This window comes from Phaseolus vulgaris, chromosome 7, assembly GCF_000499845.2.
Source record: "Phaseolus vulgaris cultivar G19833 chromosome 7, P. vulgaris v2.0, whole genome shotgun sequence".
Lineage (NCBI taxonomy): Eukaryota > Viridiplantae > Streptophyta > Magnoliopsida > Fabales > Fabaceae > Phaseolus > Phaseolus vulgaris.
The window spans coordinates 4019205-4045003 of record NC_023753.2 but is presented as its reverse complement, the minus strand read 5'-3'; the positions used below and the strand labels follow the sequence as shown (position 1 = coordinate 4045003).

At 33.1% G+C, this 25799-nt stretch overlaps 3 protein-coding genes and 1 pseudogene across 4 annotated transcripts in view; all 4 read left to right on the top strand.

Annotated features, from left to right (window-relative positions):
• Nucleotides 1-1268: 1268 nt before the first annotated feature.
• Nucleotides 1269-4512, top strand: LOC137827529 (cysteine-rich receptor-like protein kinase 26). Its single transcript, XM_068633708.1, has 7 exons — nt 1269-2165; nt 2256-2378; nt 2678-2814; nt 2910-3120; nt 3191-3428; nt 3695-3845; nt 3955-4512. The coding sequence occupies exons 1-7, from the start codon at nt 1343-1345 to the stop codon at nt 4288-4290; spliced, it is 2019 nt and encodes a 672-aa protein (XP_068489809.1). The 5' UTR covers nt 1269-1342; the 3' UTR covers nt 4291-4512.
• Nucleotides 4513-7295: 2783 nt separating this feature from the next.
• On the top strand, nt 7296-8203 carry LOC137827540 (antimicrobial ginkbilobin-2-like protein). Its single transcript, XM_068633727.1, has one exon. It carries the CDS (start codon nt 7338-7340, stop codon nt 8118-8120), a length of 783 nt encoding a protein of 260 aa, XP_068489828.1. The 5' UTR covers nt 7296-7337; the 3' UTR covers nt 8121-8203.
• A 2691-nt stretch (nt 8204-10894) lies between these two features.
• Nucleotides 10895-25799, top strand: part of LOC137827527 (cysteine-rich receptor-like protein kinase 29) — a 35639-nt gene continuing 20734 nt past the window's right edge. The window contains exon 1 of one of the 2 annotated variants that reach the window (XM_068633704.1): nt 10895-11819. In XM_068633704.1, the coding sequence (XP_068489805.1) occupies nt 11012-11819 (808 nt within the window). In that variant the 5' untranslated portion in view covers nt 10895-11011. The remainder of the gene's footprint in view (nt 11820-25799) is intronic. The other variant, XM_068633703.1, reaches the window with a different exon arrangement.
• Nucleotides 18309-18414, top strand: LOC137830779 (small nucleolar RNA R71; annotated as a pseudogene).

Sequence of the window (25799 nt, the reverse complement as noted above, 5' to 3'; positions counted from 1 at the left end):
ATGGATTTTTTTGTATAACTTTTTATTAATTATGCTTTGGAAAAAGTTTAACGCAATGAAAAGATTCATGTTATTTTGACAGTTTCAAATATTTCTATTGTTTTAATATAATATTTTATTATAAAAACAATTGTCAAATGAATGTAAAGGGAACTATGGTGCCAAAAAATATTTTTCTTTTTACTATTGTGCAACATCCTTCTATAACAATTAAATAGAGGAATAAATTATACTAGAGTAAACATTAATATTATACTGATTAATGAAAAAAAGCATAATATATATAACTGATAAAAATTGTATTTTTTGTAAGAGCATTCAAGATCATATTAGACTGATTAATAAAATAAAAAACATAATATACATACAAAACTGATAAAAATTGTATTTGTTGTAAGAGCGTTCAAAATCTTTGTGCGTTTATTCATAATAAAAGGTATATTTATATTTTTTAATTCATTGTTCTATTAATTTCTAGATTTTAATTAATATTTTCTAATTTTTAAAATTTATATTTTCTTAAATTGATCTTAAATAACAGACATTTTCTTATTTTTGTGATTATTAGGTGTACCGAATTTAGATAAATTAAAGGAAATCAGACAAAATAAAGTTACAGTACTTAAATAATTTTAATTTCTATTAACTTTTTGTTTTTTTTTCATTTATTTTACTTGTGATAAAAAATAATGTTATTGACTCAGTCCTTACATTATTTTATTATTTAACTAAAAAAATATTTTCATTAAACAACCAACTTTAATAACATATATTAAAATTTTAAATTAAAAAATAAATAAATATTTTTATATGTTCAATATATTTTTTTTATTGTTAGTGGTTTAATCACCATTCTTATTTTATTGCAAACCCTTCCTTCCTTCTTCATCCATCTATTTTCTTTCTTTTTTTTTATCTGTTCTTTCTTCTCACAACTTTACGCATACTGCAGTTCTGTCCGCGTCGGCTAATTCATTCGTAACTCTTAGAACTCTGACCATTGAAAATTTTCAACAATTTGCACCTCATTTTTATTATTATTTTACTCTTTAAAAGGTACACCTTCACATCATTGTCGGAGATATAGATAGGTCTGACCATAAAGCCTTCTTTTAAAAAAAATTAAAAAAATATATATATTTGTATATTTGTTTACTCTTCAAGTGTCAATTGATATAAGAGAAGGCAACGTTAAATTATTTGATTATGATTAAAATATATCGAAATCTTACTACTAGTTATAAAATATGTAACATTAAATGACAAGTAGACGAAGGGGCATGATCCTGGAAATGATGGATGGAAATTTTGATTATAAAGTGTCAGAAGGAATCTTTGGGCAATGGCCATTATCATACCTATGGCTGCCATTTCTTGCATCCTTTCTTTGCTTCTCTCTTCTCTAATATCTCAAGTCAGCGCCCAGTTTAACACCGAATACTGTGATAACAACAAAGGGAACTACACAATCAATAGCACCTATCACAACAATCTCAACACCCTTCTATCCACGCTCTCTTCCCACACACAAATTAACTATGGTTTCTACAATTTCTCACATGGTCAAAACAATGACAAAGTAAACGCCATTGGGCTGTGCAGAGGAGATGTTAAGCCAGATGAGTGCCGCAGGTGCCTCAACGATTCTGCACTCACAATCACACAGCTTTGTCCAAACCAGAAAGAGGCACTTCTGTGGTTGAACACTAGCAAATGCCTGTTGCGTTATTCTCACCGCACAATATTCGGGGTCATGGAATCTTCTCCTGGCTTCTACTTGACCAACGTTAATAATGTAACGGAAGCAGATAAGTTCAACCAAGCACTCTCCAACTTAATGAGGAACCTCACAGTCGTGGCTGCATCAGGTGACTCTCGTCTTAAGTATGCTGCGGACAGTGCAATTGCTGCAAATTTTCAAACCGTATATGGTCTTGTGCAATGCACCCCTGATTTGTCTGAGACAGACTGCAATAGATGCTTGGATGGGGCTATCTCAGAAATCCCATCGTGTTGTGGGAACAAGATGGGTGGTAGAGTTCTCAGACCAAGTTGTAATATTAGATTCGAAAGCGCAATCTTCTACGATCAAACGCCTAAATTAGACCCTGATGTAACACCACCATCTCCACCTCCTTCCTCCTTCACTAACACTTCCCCCAAAGGTACTTGTCATTGTTAGACATTTTGATATTTTTTCATCCCTATTGCTTGAAATGCCTCGCTCACCCCGCATAAAATTCTTGTTTATGCAGAAAGCAACAACACAATAACAATTGTCATCGCCGTTGTCGTTTCTATTGTTGTTGTTGCTGTCGTTTCCCTCCTTGGTCTCTGCATATATTTAAGGAGGAAGAAGGCAAGAAAAAGTCCAACAGGCAAGTTTCAAGTGTCTAGTGCATATATGATCCGTCATAACTTCAGAGTATTTTTTCCTATAAATAGTAATTGTTATTGAACTACATAAAATCTATTAAACAGACAAAATATGATTTTTTTAGTTATTGAAAGCATGAGTAAAGTAGCCGCTGAGAATGTAAAAAAGAGGCTTATATACCCTTTATGTTCTGTTTCAGAAATTGTACCACCCGATTTCCCATTCTGACTGCACTATTATTGTGCTTGTGTTGTAACATATTTGAAAAACTCACTAGTTAAATTTTTTTCCCATGTGAAGTTAATCAAGATGATGATGATGACGACATTGAAATTTCTCAGTCATTGCAATTCGACTTCGACACAATACGAGTTGCTACAGAAGACTTCTCTAATTCTAATAAACTTGGACAAGGTGGATTTGGAGCAGTTTACAGGGTAAATAACTCTGACGAATTCAGATGCACATCGTTTTTCAATCAAAACATGCTATACCATACTAAAATATTAACCGGACAGAGATATATTTTCAGGGTAGGCTCCCCAATGGACAGATGATTGCAGTCAAAAGGTTGTCAAGTGGATCCAGCCAAGGAGACACAGAATTTAAGAATGAAGTGCTTTTAATGGCCAAGCTTCAGCACCGAAATTTAGTTAGGCTACTTGGTTTCTGCTTGGAAGGAAGAGAAAGACTACTTATCTATGAATTTGTTCCTAACAAAAGCCTTGATTATTTCATATTTGGTAGGTCTTATTGACTAATACATATATTTATACACACATATATACCACTAATACTCTTGGTTGTATGCAGATCCAGTCAAGAAAGCACAGTTGGATTGGGAAATGCGATACAAAATCATTAGAGGTATTGCCCGAGGGCTTCTCTACCTTCACGAAGATTCTCTTCTGCGTATTATACATCGTGATCTCAAAGCAAGCAATATTCTCTTAGACGAAGAGATGAATCCTAAGATAGCAGATTTTGGCATGGCAAGACTGGTTTTACTGGATGAAACTCATGCAAATACAAATAGAGTTGTGGGAACCTAGTAAGTATTATCACCTAATCATAATCATCATGTACTATTACTAAATTGTTCAGAGTATGACTTTTAAGAAATGGTTGTAGGAATCAAGCCTTTATAATGATATAATAATGTATGTTGAGTGATAATGTAAACTACTTTCACAGTTATAGGAATTCAAATTAGAACTTTGTTATGAATATCATTACTGGCATTAGCAACCGAAGCTGAATGAAAAATTATGATAGTGGAGAGATTGACTAATTCAACCTGTTCATTGTGGTATGTAGTGGATATATGGCACCGGAGTATATAATGCAAGGACAATTTTCGGTGAAATCAGATATCTTTAGTTTTGGTGTATTGCTTCTTGAGATCGTAAGTGGCCAGAAAAACAGTGGCTTTCGTCATGGGGAGAATGTAGAGGATCTACTAAGCTTCGTAAGTGCTACTTTCTCCTCATTATTTCTTTGTCATTAAAAATATGTTTTAGAAAATTACATGGCGAAAACATTGGTGGAACCAGTCACTTAGTAACAAATTTTTGCAGACATGGAGAAACTGGAGGGATGGAACAGCCGTAAACATTGTAGATCCATCATTGGAAAACAATTCACGAAATGAAGTGATGAGATGCATACATATTGGTTTGCTCTGTGTTCAAGAAAATTTAACTGACAGACCAACCATGGCGACCATTATGCTCATGCTCAGTAGCTATTCTCTGGGTCTCCCCATTCCTTCTGAACCTGCATTTTATGCTAACAGTACAGCTCGAAGCCTTCCAGCCACGTCGTCATGGGGGCATAGTTCAAGGGCAACAGCAAACCAATCTGCTCAAGAGTCAGAAAATGAGAATTCAATCACTGAGCCGTATCCTCGCTAGATTTTGGTCACGGAATTCATATTCATTCACCATCAATGCTTTAGTCTTAAACTTAAATACAGTCTTGGAGCTCATGTAATTTTTTCACGCAATGTCTTGTTTGAATAAACCACACTTTCTCTTTGTTTAATCTGAAACCGAAACCTGTGATATGTCTTTCAGCTGCTCCTGAAGTTTATGTTATGGTTATTCTATTAGCGCAGCTTGGTTCTGCTCTTTCTACACTAACGTGTCTCTTTAGTACTATTGATGTTCAAAATCTGGTTCCCAGATTCCCCATGCCTTTCTGTTTATTCAGAACCAACCACTCTCCAAAATAACTGATAATAAATTGTTTTACACCGTGTCGATAGAAAATTAAATATATTACATTTTAAATATTTTTACTTTAAATTGCTCTGACAAGAAAATTTGAATAATTGAATTTCAAGTTCCTTATAATTAAATGGAGTATTTCAATTATTATAAAATAAAAAAAATATTTTAATGTTAAAGAATATTTAATAATGTAAAATACGAGTTGGTGATACTTTTCTATCATTATTAATAAACGTAATTTTTTATTAAAAACGGTTCAAATGTTTCTAATTAATTTTTTTTATTAAAGTCGGTTCAAAATTTTCTAATTGATGTGAGTATAGTTTTTCTCAATAGAAATTAGTTGAAGTTGGTTTGAATTCTTAGTCGAAGTTAGTTTCAATTAACTATATTTTTTTGGATAACATTGATTGAGCTATTTTCTTACATCTTTCGTCAGTCTGTTTAGGCTGAATTGTTTACGAATGTTGACTTTTTCGATCAGCAACAAATGTTGACTTTTTTTGTCAGCAACAAATGTTGACTAAAGTTCTTTTCTAGAAATAATCTTTATCATAATTAGTCAAAGTTTCTCCAGTTCATATTAACAAAATATTGATATTACATAATTCTAAGCAATTAAATTAATAAACCGTTAATTAATGTAACCTGCTTATTGTGCAATCTCCTCGTTAAATTTTGTATCATATTGGTGATATAGCCATTCAGACTAATAAATTTAATTTCTTTAACCAAAATATAATTCTTAGGGAAAATATATTGTTTAAACTAGAATCTGTTGCATCTTCCTTGCTCGTTTGAACCATCCAATTTTTTGGTTAATATAATTTTGGTTCCAATATATAGTCATGATGAGAGTGTAATATACAAATTAATAAAATGTGTCTTAAAAAGCTTATATTAAAATAAACTTTAAAAAATCTTATAAACAATATAATAGGATGAACTTAGATAAAATTGGGAAAAGGGAAATTGAGAGACGGTTAAATAAATGCATTGACCTGAGCTGACTTGAAAATGTAATGCAATCCAGCCATTGGTAGTTGTCATAGACCAGAGCCACCAAGCCTCTCAAAGTTGACTTTCCACCAAACTAAATACCCCACAAATTATTCTATAAATAAATATAATTTATATAACTTATCCTAACTTAAATCTACTTTTGCTGAATGGTTAGGCAAGAAAAGCCCCACCCCAAAAATAATCCTAAAATGCATAAAATAGAATGAAAGAATTTTTAGTTGTGGAGAAATGGAATGGAAGTAAAATAAAATTATAAGATTTTTTGGTTTAAAACGAGTTTGAATAAAAGTATTGGTTGTCCATGCAACATTTTTTTTCTTATTTTTTAAAGGTATTATTATAATTTTGCAAAAATGGTCTATAAACAGTACCCAATTTCGTAATTTAATACATCATAATTGTGCATCTTAATGGATTTTAATTATCCTCATTTCAATTGGCTTGTGTTTTTTTATATGGTTGAACCACTTTCAACATTTATTGATTTTTTATTATCAATGAAAAAAAAAAGCTGATTGCGATGATCATGCAAGCACCACGCTGAAAGTTGATGGCCAGATATGATTATACAATGTACTCTTCCAGTTTCTTTTATTGCAAATTGGATTTGTTTATTAGGTGAATAAGCTTGTGGACACAATTACACATCCATCAAATACCCAATTTTCTTCATCTCTTTCTTCTGATTTCTTCTTTGTTTATCTTCCATTTATTTTTATGACCATTATTTGAATTTGATTTGAAGGAAAAAAAATGAAAGAAAACCCAATTTTTGCTGCTAAAACCTAACACCATATTTTCCATTAATTAGATCATACAAGAAAAAGTTAATTGAATTAAATCATAAACGAAGTCCATGCACTATCATCATAGTGGGTATGGTGTTATTGCACACATGCAATTAGTGGAGGCCAGCTATGAGTAAACATAACATGCTCTTTCTCTGTAGGATTATCAAACTCCATCTTTGTGGAAAAATCTAAGTTAAATATTATGTAAATAAAATTTGGAAGAGTTTATTTATGTAATTTTAAAAAAAAGATCTATTTATAAAAAATGTGAATTACTAAGAAATAAAGGCAAATACTTCTCCGATCTCCACTTCTTCTCCCTGTACTTCTCCATGAATGGTTAAAAGTTCGTTTTAACTTTTTAAAAAAATTTAAATAATCTCAGGAGATCCTGCATTTCATATCTCTTTTTTAGTTGTATATTTTTCTGATGTTTGATACAATAATTTCATCGTTTGAAAGTGAATAAAATAGTTGACAGAAAGATTTATTGTATTTTATATTAAATTTTGTACTTCAATTTTATATCTCACTCACTGATTTTTAATTTGTTTTAGTTTTTTGACTTCATATTACATCAACTATTAATATTTAACAATAATCAAGCAACCACCACCACAAGTGTTTTAAAAATAAAAACAAAAAACATAAGGAATGGAGGTTCAAAGAGAATTTGACTAAATAAAAGTTTAATGAAATGGAATGAGAAAGTATTTTATAAAATAGTTATTTTTTAAAACAAGTGAGTTTTGATTTATTTGTGTGATGAAAATTGCTTTTAGTTTCTTTAAATATGATTTATTTTTATTTATAATATGATAAGATAGTAGTTATGTAATGAGGTTTGAATCCTCAGCTATAAAAGCTTATCGATAGCATCCAATTATCAGTTGTTATTGGAAGAGCACAGGCAGAATGGGTAATTGTTGTTTCTTGATTTGGTTTGTTTGTTTTCTGCTTTTCATAGCTACGATCATATCTGGAGCCAAAGCCGACGTAACTTCACAAGACTTCCACTATTTCTGCGACTCCAACAACGACAGAGGAAACTACACAACCAATGGCCTCTATAGCCACAACCTCAACAACGCTCTCAACATCATCACTTTCCATGCTTCCAAAAACGGTTTCTACAGCGTCTCAAGCGGCCAGGGCAAAAACAGAGCCAACGCGATTGGGCAGTGCAGAGGTGACATCAAGCCAACAGAGTGCACCAAGTGCCTCACCGAAACCAGAGCCAACCTCACCTACGTTTGCCGCAACCGGAAGGAGGCCATTGGATGGTACGAGAACGAGAAGTGCATGCTGCGCTACTCCGACCGCACCATAACGGGCCTCGACGAAATCGGACCTGCTTACTTCGTGTGGAACCTCAACGACGCACCCAACGCCGACCAGTTCAATCGAGTGGTGAAGAAGCTTCTGGATGGCCTCAGAGACACGGCAGCGTCGGTTGCCTGTGGTCGGAAATACGCGGTGTCCACTGCGACGGGCCCAAATGAGGAAGTCATATTTGGGCTTGCGCAGTGCACCCCTGATTTGACTGGGCCTCAGTGCCTTGACTGCTTGGTCCAGTCCATCGCTGAACTCCCGCGGTGCTGTAATAACAGGATAGGAGCTAGAATTATTAGACCTAGCTGTTATGTGAGGTACGAAACCGATTTTCTTTTCTTTGGGCCTCCGGCACCCGCCCCTTGACTCAACCGCGACTGTTTCTTCCTCCACTTCCACTTCCATATCTTCTGACACCTCCATACACAATATGAAAATATATTTTTATTGTTCTGGTGTCATTCCATAGAATAACTTCCGGATTATGTAATCTGAAAACGCATTTAGAAAAAGACTTCCAGATTACATAATCTAGAAGTTAAAAAAGACTTCTGAATTATGTAATCCGTAAAGTAATCATGCATCTAAAAAAAGACTTCTGGATTATATAATCCAAAAGCTAATTACAAATTTAAAAAATAACTTTCGAATTATGTAATCCAGGATATTATAAAAGGGTAGTTTTGAAAATACGAAAATCTATAGATGTAAGAGAAGAAGGTAGGCAGTTGCAGGAAGAAACAGCCCTCAACCGCTATTTCTTTTGTAAGCTTTAAATCTCACTTCAGAAATTAAACTATCGTAGTTTTGTGATTTGTAAATAAAGTAATACTGGGTGGAGATGGAAAAATAAAACTTGTGGATGACTTCCACACTGAGTCTTGCTTTCTTTCTTCCTTGTTGAATTTTATAAGGAAGGGAGACTAGGATGGATGCGGGTGGGGCTGCATAGTTTTTAATTAGCCAGCCACCGATACTTATCTGCTTAGAACTCTTCATTTGCTCGCAAAAATGTTTGGCTATACCTATACGAGTATGATACAGTTCTTGGTCTGTTCTGGATTCTTTATAACTTTTCATTTATGCATGGATTAAGTTTCTCATTAACATTCTGTACTTTATTCGACAAGAAAATGATGCTGAAAATCCCTAATTGTGCCATTTCATTCTCCTAGTTGGATAGGGGTCGGTTTTTTGTTGTAGTAGAGTGAAACTTATACTTTACTTATCTCATAAAGGATTTTTCCCGACAATAAAAGTCAACACTTCACACCTGTGGGACATCCACTTGGAAGTTTATGGAGACAATTTGTCTCCACAAGGTTTTATTTATAATAATATATTTAATAACTTTTTATTTTATTCCATTTAAAAATATTGTTATCTATATAAGACATTTTATAAATAAATATAAAAGTTATAGAAATAAAAAATAAAATACTTATAATTTTATTATTTTATATTTTAATAATATTAATAATGAAAACATTATATAATATTTATAATACATAATTTTTTTTTAATTTTACTTTTATTAATATATTTTATTTGAAATTATGTAAAAATTGAATTGTGAATATTTCCGTTAACTCCCCTCCCCTCCCCTCCCCTCCCCTCCCCTCCCCTCCCTTATGTCTTTATTTAAATTGTATAAGAAACAATTTCTTATGAGAATTGTTTTAGAGGATAAAAAGACAACAACAAAAAGAGATAACACTCTCGCTCGGTTTCCACACTCTCGCTCGATTTCCACACCCAAACTTACATATCAAAGAAATAACTTACATCTTCACTCAATCTCTGCTCATCTTGAGTTGTACCATACCATACGTAGTCCACACCACAAACTTCTTTGAAATTTGGTGAACAAATCCTTTAAGAGGAAGATCGATCGAGATCTCCCTTGCATTGCTCAAAGTTGAATAAATTGAAGAGAAAAACGAGAGAAACTCAATGATAACACGTTTCATCACATCCATTTTTATCAGAGATGGAAGATGATTGAAGTGGTGAGGGATTTAGAGATTAAACTTCAATTTATTGCTATTTCTTTTTATTTGTAGAGTTGTAGTAGTTGAATTACTTCTATATATATTTGATTTTGGTAAACTAGAGCTTTAAAGGGAATCATGTTCTTATAGAAATTTTGTGTGATAGATACAAATAATAATAAAAATAATACATAAAAATTGTATTTTTACTAATTTTTATAATATAAAAATAAATTGAGTAATTATGATGTACAAAGTCTAAGTATTTTTAGATATTTTTAATCATAAAACATTATATAAAACCTTGTTATTTCGCTATTATAGAATATTATAAATTACTTTTTATTTTACTAAATAAAATTTGTGAAAAGCTCCTTCATTACTTATGCTTATATTGGGATATAATTTTACTAAATAAAATTATATTCTTTAAAAATATAATTTTCTTTAAATCCTTGAATGAATAGTTGGACGAAAGAGATATGAAAAACATCAAAAAAATTATGTTTCTTTTAAACACTAAAATTTAACTTTAATTCTATTTTTAGTCTTTAAAATTTGAAAGAAATCTCATTTAAGTTTTTCAATTATTGAAAAAATATTTTAGTCCTTAATTTTAAAAAAAAAAAAATATTTCAACTTTCTGAAAACTAAATTTAAAATTAATTTTATTTAAAAAAAATAAATTTAAAGAACTAAAACATTATATTTTTAAATTTGAGAATTTTTTAAAAATTGGGATCAAAACTATATTCATCCAAATTTGATAAACTAAAACATAATTAAACAAATGTAATAATATTTTTTATTTTTATTGACACTTGCTACAATAGCCAATTACTAATAAAGAAAATAATAGGAATGGGCATTTTAACTGTTGAGTTTATTTTACTATTAATTATATTTGTAATTTCTAAACAAAAGAAAAGTCTTGGTACTCCAATTCAAAACAGCGTATTTGTTAGTTCTTGTTTCCTCTTTTGTCTCTACGCACTCCGGTCGTCTTTGACTCTGGCATCACCTTCCTTCAAATTTCGTAATCTTGACTGCCTAATTAAAAAATGCATTATTTGATCGAACCACAGATTAAATTATAGTAGGTAAACATTTATTCAATAAATAGAGAATAAAAATCAAAGACAGCCATAGATATCGTATGGAAGCAAAATTAGAAATGAATAGTATGTTTTATAAATATGACTGAAGGGAAGTTTGGGCATTGATGATCATACACCCAAAGCTTCAATATTCTCTTTGTGATTCTGAATGGCAGCGCTCTCCTTCATGCTTATTCTCTTTTTTTCTTTTCCATTTCTTATATCTCTTGGCAGCGCTCAGAAGTACATATGTGATAAGGGTGGCAACTACACAGCCAACAGCACCTACAGCACCAACCTCAACACCCTTTTATCCACTCTCTCTTCCAACACACAAATTGAATACGGTTTCTACAACTTTTCATATGGCCAAAACACTGACACAGTATACGCCATAGGGCTCTGCAGAGGAGATCAACAGCCAGGGGAGTGCCGCAGCTGCCTCAACAATTCCAGAGTCGGTATAATGCAGAGTTGTCCAAACCAGAAAAAGGCAATTCTGTGGTCCGATCAATGCATGTTGCGCTACTCTTACGACACAATATTCCATAAAATGGAAACTTCTCCTACTTATTACTGGTGGAACGTAGGAAATGTAACAGAAGTGGATCAGTTCAATGAAGTGCTCGGGAACTTAATGAAGAGCCTAAGAGACATAGCTGCATCAGGTGACTCCCGTCGTAAGTATGCTACAGCGGAAAATGCAACTGGTTTAAATTTTCAAACCATATATGGGCTTGTGCAGTGCACCCCTGATTTGTCTCAGCAAGAATGTTATCACTGTTTAGATGGGGCCATCTCAGAGATCCCAAACTGCTGCAATGGCAAGATAGGTGGTAGAGTTCTCAAACCAAGTTGTAATCTTAGATTCGAAAGTAACAACTTCTACGGAAATACAACTACATTAGACCCAGATCCGGAGGCACCTCCTCCCTCCACCAATAACACTTCCTCCACCAATACCACTTCCTCACAAGGTGATAAAGTATATCCTCTATTTTTATTGGGCCCCTGCATATTTGGGCTTTTTCTGTTTTTAGGCTTTCTGTAGGCTTTTTGTTTTTTTAACCCAATTGGGAGAATAAAAAACTTGACGACTTTTTACGGTAAGTGCACCACTTTGTCAGAAGTAATAATTGTTCCTAAGGACGGATATCGATCCCACAAGGAACAGTGAATTATCAAGTACAATAATCGCTAAATATAGAACAAAACAATTAAAAGTGTACTGAAAGTGGTTGTGTTGGCAATGATCAATAAAAAACAGACAAAGAATTAGTTGTTTCAATTGGAAAAATAGGGATTAGGTTTCATCTCTCTCACTCTCATGTATTTTGATTAGCATGTCAATATTAAGTTCTTTGATTGAAATTGATGCCCGTATAAAAATCATCTATATCGATTCCTCGCATATAAAATCCTTAAGAATGTCCCCTAACTATCGATCCCTCGCATAATTATAAGAACATCTTAGAACGAAGCTCAGACGTTTAATAGCAATTAATATTTTAAGTCTATTCCTAGCATTCAAATATGTTAAGTATTGTTGTTTAGGTCCGAATCCTAAAAATACCTCCCGGTCAGATTTAAGATTCTCAATTTGTCACGGAAAATTAAAAGTAAAACAACAATATATATAAAATATCACCTCAATACATAAGAGTTTGAGCAGATTACTCTCAATCCCAAAGGGTAGAATTAGCCACGCATACTTCTATCACCTTCCATTCTCCCAATTGGGTTTCAATTCACTCTATGGTGTTTTCCTCTCAATCTCGCCCCTAAGGTTGAGCCTCTAGCCCTCTATTTATCCTAGTTTTCTAGGGTTAGGTTGTTTCCTATGTCGCGCTAATGGGCTAAATGATAAAACATAAAAAATGCCCAATCTTTCTTTGCATCTTTTCCATTTTGGGACCTTCTATCTTTATCTTTTTAGCTCAAATCATTCATCTTTAATCCAAATATCCAATCTTCCTTAGAAATCTGCAATTAACACCAAATTTGGGAATAAAATACTCTTATTCAAATAAAGATCATAAAAAATGTAAAAAGGTATAAATTCATAAATTAGGGATTATTTTATATGTAAATTAGCAATAAATCCTCATAAGTGCCTATATTTTAATATGAAATATTACTGAAATTAGACACTTATCATTGGCTTTCTGTTTTTACTCTTTCCAGCACCATATATTCTACGTGTACTGTTATGAGATAGCAAATAATAATATCAGAATTGACTTTCATTCTCTTTTCTTCTTCTATTTTTCACATTGTTGTTCTTCTCTATCTCTGTTCTTTTTCAATACTATATTTGGGTTTCTCTATCACTCGCTTCTTGTTTCTCTCTTGCTAATAAGGGTTTCTTTCTTCGACTCCTTGCTAAGCTTCCGCAGGTTTGCTCTACCGATCCCATAGACTCACGTCAACTCTGTTATGGTATCAAAGCTCTTCCTTTGAAGAGCTCTGCTGCGCGCTCTATTCCTCTTTCGTCTTCTCTTTCTTTATGAATCTTTTATGTACTTACGACCTGTCTCTGGTTTTCTTTTAGCGAAATGGCGGAAGGGCGAACAACTACTCTGGAACCCTCCACAAGCAGTTACCTTTATCTCCATCCTGGTGAGAATCCAGCAGCTTCATTGGTCTCGCCGGTGCTTGACTCGACGAATTACCATTCCTGGAGCAGGTCCATCGTAACAGCGCTGAGTGCGAAGAATAAGGTGGAATTCGTTTTGGGTACTCACCCTTGTCCATCAACGAACGACTCTACATGGTTGTTTCGTGGTTAGTACATTCGGTATCTCTCCCTATTAGACAAAGTATTATATGGATGGATGTAGCAATCGATATCTGGAATGACTTGAAAACTAGATATTCGCAAGGTGATCTTTCTATGATTTCTGATTTGCAATCTGAGGCATCTTGTTTGAGTCAGAACGACTTATCTGTAACTGATTATTTTACAAAACTCAGAATTATTTGGGATGAGCTTGATAATTTCCGACCTAACCCTATATGTGTCTGTCGAGTTAAGTGTACTTGCTCTGTAGCGTCTGATATCATTAAAAGAAAATGCGAGGACCAAGCTATGCAATTTCTACGTGGGCTCAATAATCAATTCAACAACATTCGATCGCACGTTCTCCTTATGGAACCGGTACCACCTATTTCTAAATTTTTTTCTTTGGTGGCACATCAAGAACGTCAATTAGAAAATAACTTTCTGATTCCGAATATTAACCATACTAGTGCCATTCGTAATTCTACTCCTACTTGTTCTTTCTGTGGAAAATTTGGTCACACTGAGAATATTTGTTTCAAAAAGGTGGGGTTCCCCAATCAGGAAAATAAAAATTTTAGGTTCAATAGCAATAGGAAAATTTGTACCCATTGCGGCAAGAATGGTCATACCATTGATACTTATTACAGGAAACATGGTTTCCCTCCGGGTTATAACGCACCTAATAGCAGGATCACTCCTTTACTCAATGCTAATGTGACTGATGATGTTTCTTCTGAAATTTGTCAACAAGAACAGATAAATGGGGACATGCCTTCTGTATTCACAGCAACTTGATGACTTTTTACGGCAAGTGCACCGCGTTTGTCAAAAGTAATAATTGTCCCTAAGGACGGATATCGATCCCACAAGGAACAGTGAATTATCGAGTACAATAATCGCTAAATATAAAAACAGAACAATTAAAAGAGTTTTGAATTAATTGTATTGGCACTGATCAATAAGAAAACAAACAAAGAATTAGTTGTTTCAATTGGAAAAATAAGGATTAGTTTCATCTCTCTCACTCTCAAGTATTTTGATTAGCATGTCAATATTAAGTTCTTCGATTGAAATTGATGCCCGTATAAAAATCATTTATATCGATTCCTCGCATATAAAATCCTTAAGAATGTCCCCTAACTATCGATCCCTCGCATAATTATAAGAACAACTTAGAACGAAGCTTAGACGTTTAATAGCAATTAACATTTTAAGTCTATTCCTAGCACTCAAATATGTTAAGCATTGTTGTTTAGGTCCGAACCCTAAAAATACCTCCCGGTCAGATTTAAGATTCTCAATTTGTCACGGAGAATTAAAAGTAAAACAACAATACCAATAATCAATCAAGAACTGAATATTAATATATAAAATATCACCTCAATACATAAGAGTTTGAGCAGATTACTCCCAATCCCAAAGGGTAGAATTAGCCACGCATACTTCTATCACCTTCCATTCTCCCAATTGGGTTACAATTCACTCTATGGTGTTTTCCTCTCAATCTGGCGCACTAAGGTTGAGCCTCTAGCCCTCTATTTATCCTAGTTTTCTAGGGTTAGGTTGTTTATTGTGTCGCGCTAATGGGCTAAATGATAAAACATAAAAAAAAGGCACAATCTTCCTTTGCATCTTTTTCCATTCTGGGACCTTCTATCTTTATCTTTTTAGCTCAAATCATTCATCTTTAATCCAAATCTCCAATCTTCCTTAGAAATCTGCAATTAACACCAAATTTGGGAATAAAATACTCTTATTCAAATAAAGATCATAAAAAATGTAAAAAGGTATAAATTCATAAATTAGGGATTATTTTATATGTAAATTAGCAATAAATCCTCATAAGTGCCTATATTTTAATATGAAATATTACTGAAATTAGACACTTATCACTCTCCCCAACTTAGAATCTTGCTTGTCCTCAAGCAAAGTAAATGAATATATTTGAATTTAAATATCAAATAGCTTAATTCACTAAAGAACAGATCAAATTAGAAACTTATGATGCTTCCAAATTCAAATATAGAAAATTATAGACACAATCAATTTCCAGAATCAAATCAAAACAAATAAATGACAATTCATCAAGGAATATCTTCTCATATGCTCACGGGTAAGTGTTTGTTTCTCTCTATTTTCACTGAATCATAACAAATCACAGTTGCTTTTCATTTCATCTTCAAATCACAAACATATTAGAAACATGAATCTTGAGGTCTTTTCCAGGGTTGTAATGAGGTTGGGCTTCCAAAAAATATTGGTTTTTCTTAGATAACAAAATGCACATATTAAAGAAGAAGAACATATCTACAATTCAATTATAGAGAACATATATGTTATCTAATTACCACTTTCTTTCGATGTCACATTTTCCCTTATTTTCTTTCTGACTTTTCATGATTTTCATGAAATTTTTCTATCTTTCTTTTCTATTTATTTTTATTCTTCTGTTCCTTTTTTTCTTTTCAATAATAGGAAAAGATTCTTCCTATTTTCAACTTTTTGACTTTCACAATCAGAACCAACCATTCCCTTTTCTATATGTATTGCATCTATGTTCTCCTTCCTTAAACATGCTAAAGGGTAGGAAATTATATCAATAAAGGTTAAGGTGCAATATTAACAAAAAAATTCTTGGCCCAAAGGGGATAAAAAAAATGGAATTCTAATATAAAGGTTGGCTTTTTGGCCCTGGCTCCTAATTAACACAAACAAATGCCTCAATCATCTTCATGCTCTTTTATGATGCAACAAAAATAAAAATTAAGCAACCACAACTGTCAAATCATCAGTAAAACTCTCAAAACTGTTTAAGGTTCACACACTCACTTGGTTTCAATGGTCTCATTCCTTTTTGTCTTGTCATTATCTGTCCTAATCAATCATCCTGTTAAATTTTCATGTATCATAATTTTAACTACATTTGAATAGGGATTCAATCATATTTTCTTTTCTAACCTGTGTCTAATTCATCTCACTACTTAATATTTAAACACAAATTCTTTTTTCCACAATTCAAAATTAATATTCTAGTTCTTTTTAATTTGAAAAGAAAAAAAAAACTAGAAAACAAACAAATTAAAACTGAAATTTAGTCAAGAAAGATAATTCAAGACTTAAATTACCAAACTACCAAACCAGAAAATTTATTTAAAATAAGCAATAAAAACAAACTAAACAAATAAGCAAATAAACAGAAAACAAAATAACTGAAAAATAAAATAAATAAAATAAGACAAAATTCAAATAATTTGAAAAGAAAAGAGAATTAGAAAGATAAAACCATATTTTTGCTCAATCCTCTCTTCTTAAGAAGTCATCCAGCTTTTTGTTAAAATCTTTATCTACAGTCTTGCTTCATTTACTGGATCTGCCCCCCTGAATAATAGAACCTGTCCTCAGGTCAAAATACATAACCTGCAAAATGATTAGGAGGCATACAAGATTGATTTTTTTATATTTTTATTTTTTGAAAAATAAAATAAACAAAGGTAACAACATAAAACTAAAATGTGGACTGGGTTGCCTCCCAGTAAGCGCTCGTTTAACGTCATCTAGCTTGACGCCTGTTTATTTCAAGATGGACAACTCTCTTTGTTGCATCATGTTGTATGCATTCTTCCTCGTTACAAGAACATCTTCAACCACACCATAAGGATCTTTGATGGATCTTTTTGCCAACTGCATCTTGGTGGGTTGAACCTCCAAATCGCCTAAATACAGTGCAGCCTTGTCCACAGATAAAGCACCTATAGACACGGGAAGATTAAAACCTCTCAAGTTCTTAGAATTTTGAAGCAAGTTCCTTTGAGTCATGACACTGCATCTAGCCTCCAACTCTTTATTTCTCTCTTCAATATAGCTCCTATTCTTTAGAAATCTCTCAAATGTTGAATCTTGCTTCAGATTTCCTGCAAAATAATTCCTAGGGAGCAATTTGTCAAAGAATTTTCTGTCCTTCTCTATTTTTGAAGGAGGATGAGGATATGATAAATCTTTTTCAAGAACACTTCTCTCATTATTTTTAATTTTTTCTTCCTCACTTCTTTTCATTTCTCTCTCTAACTCCTCAGTCTCATCTTCTTTTTCAGCTATTACCTTATTGCAATGCTCTTTTGGGTTGGTTTGGTTGTCAACTAAAAACTGACCACTTTGTATTTCTTCAAATTGTTTGGCCACTTTTCCCATTTGGATCTCTATATTCCTGATTGTTGCCATGCTATTTTCTTCCATTATCACAAGCTTTGTTAGGGCTTCTTCAACTTTACTCATTCTTTCAAGCATGAATGGATCCTCAACTTCAGGTGAATTGTTCAGATAAGAACAGTGTCCATTAGGATGATCACCTCCACAAAAATCACACATGATTGAGTGACTCTGGCTTTGAGATGAATGCACAACATATAACTGTTGGGACAATTTAGCCATTTGTGCGGTTAGTTGCTCAATCTGTTGTGTCAGAATTTTATTTTGAGCCAAGAGTGCATCTTCTAACGAACCTTCCTTCTGAGTATTTTGTTTATCATGTTGGGATTGATAATCAGTTGACGCCAATGCAGCAATAATCCTTGTCGCTTGTTCTACATCAAGAGTCATCGTTGTGCCGCCAGCTGCAGCATCTAGGAGCATCTTTGTGTCAGATCTGAGACCGGAGAGAAATATGCTCAGTTGAGCAATATCTTCAAACCCATGATTTGGGCATTTTCTAAGTAACATTTTAAATCTTTCCCATGTCTCACAGAATGATTCATCTACTCCTTGTCTGAACACAGAAATTTCAGACTTTGCTTTGATGTAGCGAGAAATTGGAAAAAATCTTTGCAGGAATTTTTCCTCTACCTCCTTCCAACTAGTGAGACTCTGATTTGGAAATGATCTGAGCCAATCCTTAGCCTTTCCTGCCAATGACAAAGAAAACAAACGCATATAAGCATTTTCAAGATCACTTGATTGAAAGCCCATTGTTCCCACCAATTCATAAAATGTAGACAAATGTGAACATGGATCCTCATGATCCATTGCTTTGAATTGATGAGTAATGATGATAGTGAGAAAATTAGGATTTATTTTCAAGGCCTTAGCGGTAGCAGGTATTGCGATACTAGAATAATGCCTTGGTCCTTGGTACATGACATAATCTCCAAGTGTCCTCTTAGGAGGTGGTGCTTGCTCTTCTGCCATGTTGCTTTCTTCCTAAAACATATTAGTGAGAAAAAAAAAAACAGAGTATTTTTTTTTAAAAAAAAATAAAAAAAATAAAAAAAAATAAAAATAAAATCTGCAAAATAAAATAAAAATAAAACACTAAAATGACGTTAAGAGAAAAATAACAAAAATATTAAAAACAATATATACAGATAAAACCAAAACTAAAAACAGAATAAAAGAAAACATAAAAACAAGAAATAACGTACATAAAAATAAAAAATAAATACTAGGAATAAAATAATAAATAAAATAAAGCTAAACAAGAATAAAACTGAAAAATATAATTGTAAACAACTAACAAAATTTCTAACTAGCTTACGTAAAAATAAAACTTAAGACTAGTAAAAAATAATAATTAAAACAAATAAATAAAAATAAAACTACGTAAACTAATCCTAAAAAAAACTAAAATAAAATATAATAAAACAAAATCAAAATCAAAACAAAATAAAATAAAAATAAACTAAATTAAATAACGTAAAGAAAAGAAAAGAAAATAATATAAAATCAACAACTTTCTTTTTTTTAAAACAGCAAATCTATAATAAAATAAAATCAAATCTAATTTTAATAAAATAAACAAAATCAAAACAAACAAAAAAATAAAAATAAAAATAAAATATTTACAATATTTAGGAAATTATACTCAACAAATCAAATCTGTTCCCCGGCAACGGCGCCAAAAACTTGATGACTTTTTACGGCAAGTGCACCGCGTTTGTCAAAAGTAATAATTGTCCCTAAGGACGGATATCGATCCCACAAGGAACAGTGAATTATCGAGTACAATAATCGCTAAATATAAAAACAGAACAATTAAAAGAGTTTTGAATTAATTGTATTGGCACTGATCAATAAGAAAACAAACAAAGAATTAGTTGTTTCAATTGGAAAAATAAGGATTAGTTTCATCTCTCTCACTCTCAAGTATTTTGATTAGCATGTCAATATTAAGTTCTTCGATTGAAATTGATGCCCGTATAAAAATCATTTATATCGATTCCTCGCATATAAAATCCTTAAGAATGTCCCCTAACTATCGATCCCTCGCATAATTATAAGAACAACTTAGAACGAAGCTTAGACGTTTAATAGCAATTAACATTTTAAGTCTATTCCTAGCACTCAAATATGTTAAGCATTGTTGTTTAGGTCCGAACCCTAAAAATACCTCCCGGTCAGATTTAAGATTCTCAATTTGTCACGGAGAATTAAAAGTAAAACAACAATACCAATAATCAATCAAGAACTGAATATTAATATATAAAATATCACCTCAATACATAAGAGTTTGAGCAGATTACTCCCAATCCCAAAGGGTAGAATTAGCCACGCATACTTCTATCACCTTCCATTCTCCCAATTGGGTTACAATTCACTCTATGGTGTTTTCCTCTCAATCTGGCGCACTAAGGTTGAGCCTCTAGCCCTCTATTTATCCTAGTTTTCTAGGGTTAGGTTGTTTATTGTGTCGCGCTAATGGGCTAAATGATAAAACATAAAAAAAAGGCACAATCTTCCTTTGCATCTTTTTCCATTCTGGGACCTTCTATCTTTATCTTTTTAGCTCAAATCATTCATCTTTAATCCAAATCTCCAATCTTCCTTAGAAATCTGCAATTAACACCAAATTTGGGAATAAAATACTCTTATTCAAATAAAGATCATAAAAAATGTAAAAAGGTATAAATTCATAAATTAGGGATTATTTTATATGTAAATTAGCAATAAATCCTCATAAGTGCCTATATTTTAATATGAAATATTACTGAAATTAGACACTTATCACCCAACAATATCAAGTTTTATCAGCGCTGATCAAACAAAACTCCATCAATAGTGTTGCGAACCAGCCCCCTGTACAGTTGAATCAAGTGGGCTCTTTCGCTGTCAATAAAGATCAAAAGGGTTCTTCAACGGGTAATGCCATTTTCTCTAATCTCTATACTACTGTTAAAGGTTCTTGGATACTAGATTCAGGAGCAACTGATCATGTTTGTACTTGCTTATCTGACTTTACATCATATAAAATTATAAAACCTGTCCTGATTAGTTTGCCGAATGGTCATCAGTTTTATACTAGTTGTTCTGGAATAGTGACTTTTAGTAATAAACTTTACCTTACTGATGTTCTATATGTGCTTGAGTTTACCTTCAATCTTGTTTTTGCATCCAAACTTGCTTTAAATTTGAACTGTCATTTGATTTTCTCATCTAAGGATTGTGTGATACAGGACAATTTAACGAAAGAGAAGATTGGTATAGTTGAGGCCAAAAATGGCTTGTATATTTTTCATCCTTCTATCTTTCAAAGAAATCTGACAAACAGATACATTCCTTCTATTCATTGTGTTTCTAAGAATGTTAATGTGTGGCACAATAGACTGGGACATCTTTCTAATGAAAGACTGCATGTTTTGAGATCTATATACCCTTGTATTTCTGTTCAAAAACCTTATTTGTGTGATACTTGCCATAGAGCAAAGCAAAGAAAACTCTCTTTCCCTTTAAGTCATTCCAATACTTCTAATATCTTTGATCTTTTACATATGGATAATTGGGGCCCTTGTTCTATTACTTCCATGCATGGTTTTCGATATTTTTTAACTATTGTGGACGATTTTTCTTGTTATACTTGGGTAATCCCTATGTGCACAAAATCTGAAGTTAGAACACACATAATTAGTTTTTTTATCTTATGTTGAAAACCATTTTAACACCACTGTAAGAACTATACGCTCTGATAATGGTGTTGAGTTTGCCATGACTAATTTGTTTTCTTCTAAAGGCATAATACATCAAAAAACTTGTGTTGAGACACCGGAACAAAACGGTATTGCCGAACATAAACACCAGCATATTCTTAATGTTACACGTGCTTTGCTTTTTCAAGCCCATTTACCCCCCATATTTTGGCAATTTTCTGTTTTGCATGCTGTTTTACTCATTAATTGTATTCCAACCCCTTTATTGCAAAACATGACTCCTTATGAAAAGTTACATGGCTCTCTTTATGATATTTCTTCTTTGCGTGTTTTCGGTTGTCTTTGTTACTCTAGCACCATTACTTCTCATAGAAAGAAATTTGATGACAGATCCGTGTCAGGTATTTTTTTAGGTTTTCAACCTCATACTAAAGGTTACCTTTTTCTTAATCTTAGAAATCATAACATTGAGATCTCAAGACATATTGTCTTTTATGAAAATATCTTTCCATACAATTTGAAAGATGATAAAAATGATAGTCCCAACAATTTGTCTCTGCCTCTTCCACAGTCTTATAATTCAAACTATGATTTTTTTTCCTGATAATTGCAATACTGCTACTGAGCTCATTATACCCACTGGAAATATGAATACTACTCCACCAAGGAGATCATCCAGGGTCAAGAGACCTCCAGCTTACCTTCAGGATTTCAATACTGATCTGCCATCTACAAACAGTGTAAGTTCTAAATATCCCATTAACAACTTTGTGTCATATTCTGATTTATCTCCTAATTTTAAAAGTCTTATTGCTTCCTTTTCCTCTTTTACTGAACCAAAAACTACGAGGATGCTTCCAAACATGACTGCTGGAAAAAGGCTATGACGGACGAATTGGAAGCTCTCTCGACCAATCATACATGGATTCTTATGCCTCTGCCATCGGGAAAGAAAGCAATTGGATGTCGATGGATTTACAAACTAAAACACAAATCTGATGGCACGATTGATCGTTACAAAGCACGCCTCGTTGCCAAGGGTTACGCACAACTTGAAGGTCTCGACTTCCTTGACACATTTGCCCCTGTAGCAAAGTTGACCACCCTGCGCTTGTTACTTGCACTAGCTGCATCTTATAACTGGAATCTCAAACAGCTAGATGTTAACAACACTTTTCTTCATGGAGAGTTACTTGAAGAGGTCTACATGAAGCCACCACCTGGAATTGCTGTTCCTAATTCAAATTTTGTCTGCAAACTGCAACTCTCCCTCTATGGTCTACGTCAGGCTGACAGACAATGGTACGCAAAATTATCCAGTTTTTTACTTAATAATGGCTATATTATATCTGTTGCTGATAACTCATTATTCTTAAAAACTACTGATCATCACATACACTACAAGAAAATCATGAAATAGAAACCAATTTTTAGAGACCAAAATAATTAGTTACAATAATAACTAAATTAGAGACCATTTTAGAAACTAAAACAAAAATTGGTTTCTAAATTAGTTTCTATTATTGTCAAATAGTTTCTAAATTAGTATCTAATTACCAACCAAGGTTTTAACTACTAATTATTTAGTTTCTAATTTTGGTTTCTAAAACCGTGGTTGCTAATTAGATACCAATTTAGAAACTATTTAACAATAATAGAAACTAATTTAGAAACCAATTTTTGTTTTAGTTTCTAAAATGGTCTTTAATTTAGTTACTATTGCAACTAATTATTTTGGTCTCTAAAAATTGGTTTCTATTTCATGATTTTCTTGTAGTGATAACTGCTCTTCTTGTGTATGTTGATGACATTGTTCTCACCGGGAATAATACTGAGGAAATCACCCACATCACCAATCTGCTGCATCAACAGTTTAAAATACAGAATTTGTGCGATCTCACTTTCTTCCTTGGTCTGGAAGTTGCCAGAAACAGCACTGGAATTCATCTTTCACAACGCAAATATACCATGGACCTTCTTCATGAAACAGGAATGCTTGGATGTGCACCTGTTCCAACACCCATGGTTCATTCTTCACCTCCATCTAGCACTCAAGGTGTTCCTCTTGATGCTGCAGAGTCTTCCTCTTACCGAAGATTGCTAGGACGCCTTATCTATTTGACAAACACAAGGCCTGACATTGCCTTTAGTGTGAACAAGCTCAGTCAATTTGTTTCTGCACCCACCACAGTTCATCATCAAGCAGTTTTTCCTATTCTTAGATACCTCAAGAATGCACCTGGTAATGGGATTTTTCTTTCAGCAGCAAGCACAACCCAGCTCAAGGCTTACAGTGATTCCGACTGGGCAGCTTGTACTGAGACCAGAAAATCAGTTACTGGTTTCTCTATTTACCTTGGTGACTCTCTCATTTCCTGGAAATCGAAAAAGCAACAGACTGTATCCAAAAGTTCATCTGAAGCTGAGTATATAACTCTCGCAGCAACCACTTGCGAGATACAATGGTTATTCTATCTGCTCAATGATCTCCACATTCCTCTTATTCAACCCGCCACACTTTACTGTGATAACTAGTCAGCCATACAAATTGCTTCCAATCAAGTATTCCACGAACGAACCAAGCACATAGAAATCGACTGCCATCTTGTTAGGGAAAAACTAAAAGCTGGCCTGATCAGACTACTCCCCATCCCTTCCTCCATGCAAACAGCAGATATCTTCACCAAGCCTTTACCTCCTTCCACCTTCAACGTGCTTCAATCCAAGCTGGGAATGAGGAACTTATACTCCCAGCTTGAGGGGGGGTGATAAAGTATATGCTCTGTTTTTATTGGGCCCATGCATATTTGGGCTTTTTCTGTTTTTAGGCTTTCTGTAGGCTTTCTGTTTTTACTCTTTCCAGCACCATATATTCTACGTGTACTGTTATGAGATATCAGATAATAATATCAGAATTGACTTTCATTCTCTTTTCTTCTTCTATTTTTCACACTGTTGCCCTTCTCTATCTCTGTTCTTTTCAATACTACATTAGGGTTTCTCTATCACTCGCTTCTTGTTTCTCTCTTGCTAATTAGGGTTTCTTTCTTCGACTCCTTGCTAAGCTTCAGCAGGTTTGCTCTACCGATCCCATAGACTCACGTCAACTCTGTTACAAGGTACTTCTTTTTCTTCTCAATTTTCCTTTAGCCTTATTATTGCATTTCACCTACCATGACTAACATTATGTTGATGCTTAACAGTTATTCTCTGAGTCTCCCGATTCCTACAGAACCAGCATTTTATATGAACAGTAGAACTAGAATCCTTCCATAGATGCAGTCATGGGAGTATAATTCACGGGAAGCATGATCAAGTGAACCGATACTTAAATTGGCTCAAGAATCAGAAAATGAAGCTTCAATTACTGAGCTATACCCTCATTAGATGATATTCATCATTCATGTTTCTTCTCTTACACCAAAATACAATATCTTATAGTGACAAATCTTGTTTAAATACATTATTTTTGCCTACCTTAGATTGGAACCTGATATATGACCATCTTTAATTAATATGCAATTTTTTTTTTATTATTTATTGATGTATTTAGGAAATGCTCTCTAAAATATCTAGAAAGAACAAGGATCAACTTGTTTTAGTCTAGGATGAGTACAATGCTTGTTTTAGGTATAGAACTTTGCCATGTACAAGTTCTAAGCTTTGTCCATAATTTTGTTGTAGTCTTCTCTTTCGAGATTTATCTCAACACCTTATCATTAAGGCTAAGAACAATTCCATTGTGACTTCTCTCTAACAATGTTATCTTGTCTTTCTCCGCCATGGATACAACAAACATATATTCACCTTCCAAAACTTTAAAGAGACCTTGTTAAACTGGAAAAGTTTGCATGTTCAACCGCCACAATCCGAAATCATTTAGAGTGATGAATTTCTCAACAAAATCACGATGACCGAAGTTTCACGCTCACCAAAGCAGTTTATAAGGAAATAGTTCAATAAAATTCGATGCAAAATGTTTGCCATGCAAATAGAAACAATAAGAGAGAAATCATAAAACTAGACTATTAAAGTTAAACAATAATTGAGGAAGAAGAGAAGAAAAAGTTAACGTAGTTCGATTATAGTATTAACGAACTTCAATCAACATCCACAGGGGAATGAAAATTACAACTTAGCGGTTTCTCTCTTAGCCAACCCTCACTCAAGTTAAACTCAGAAGTTGACTTCTATTGAAGGTACAAGGTCTTATTTTTAATGCAAATATTGTTATAACACACACATGACAAGTGCCAATGTGT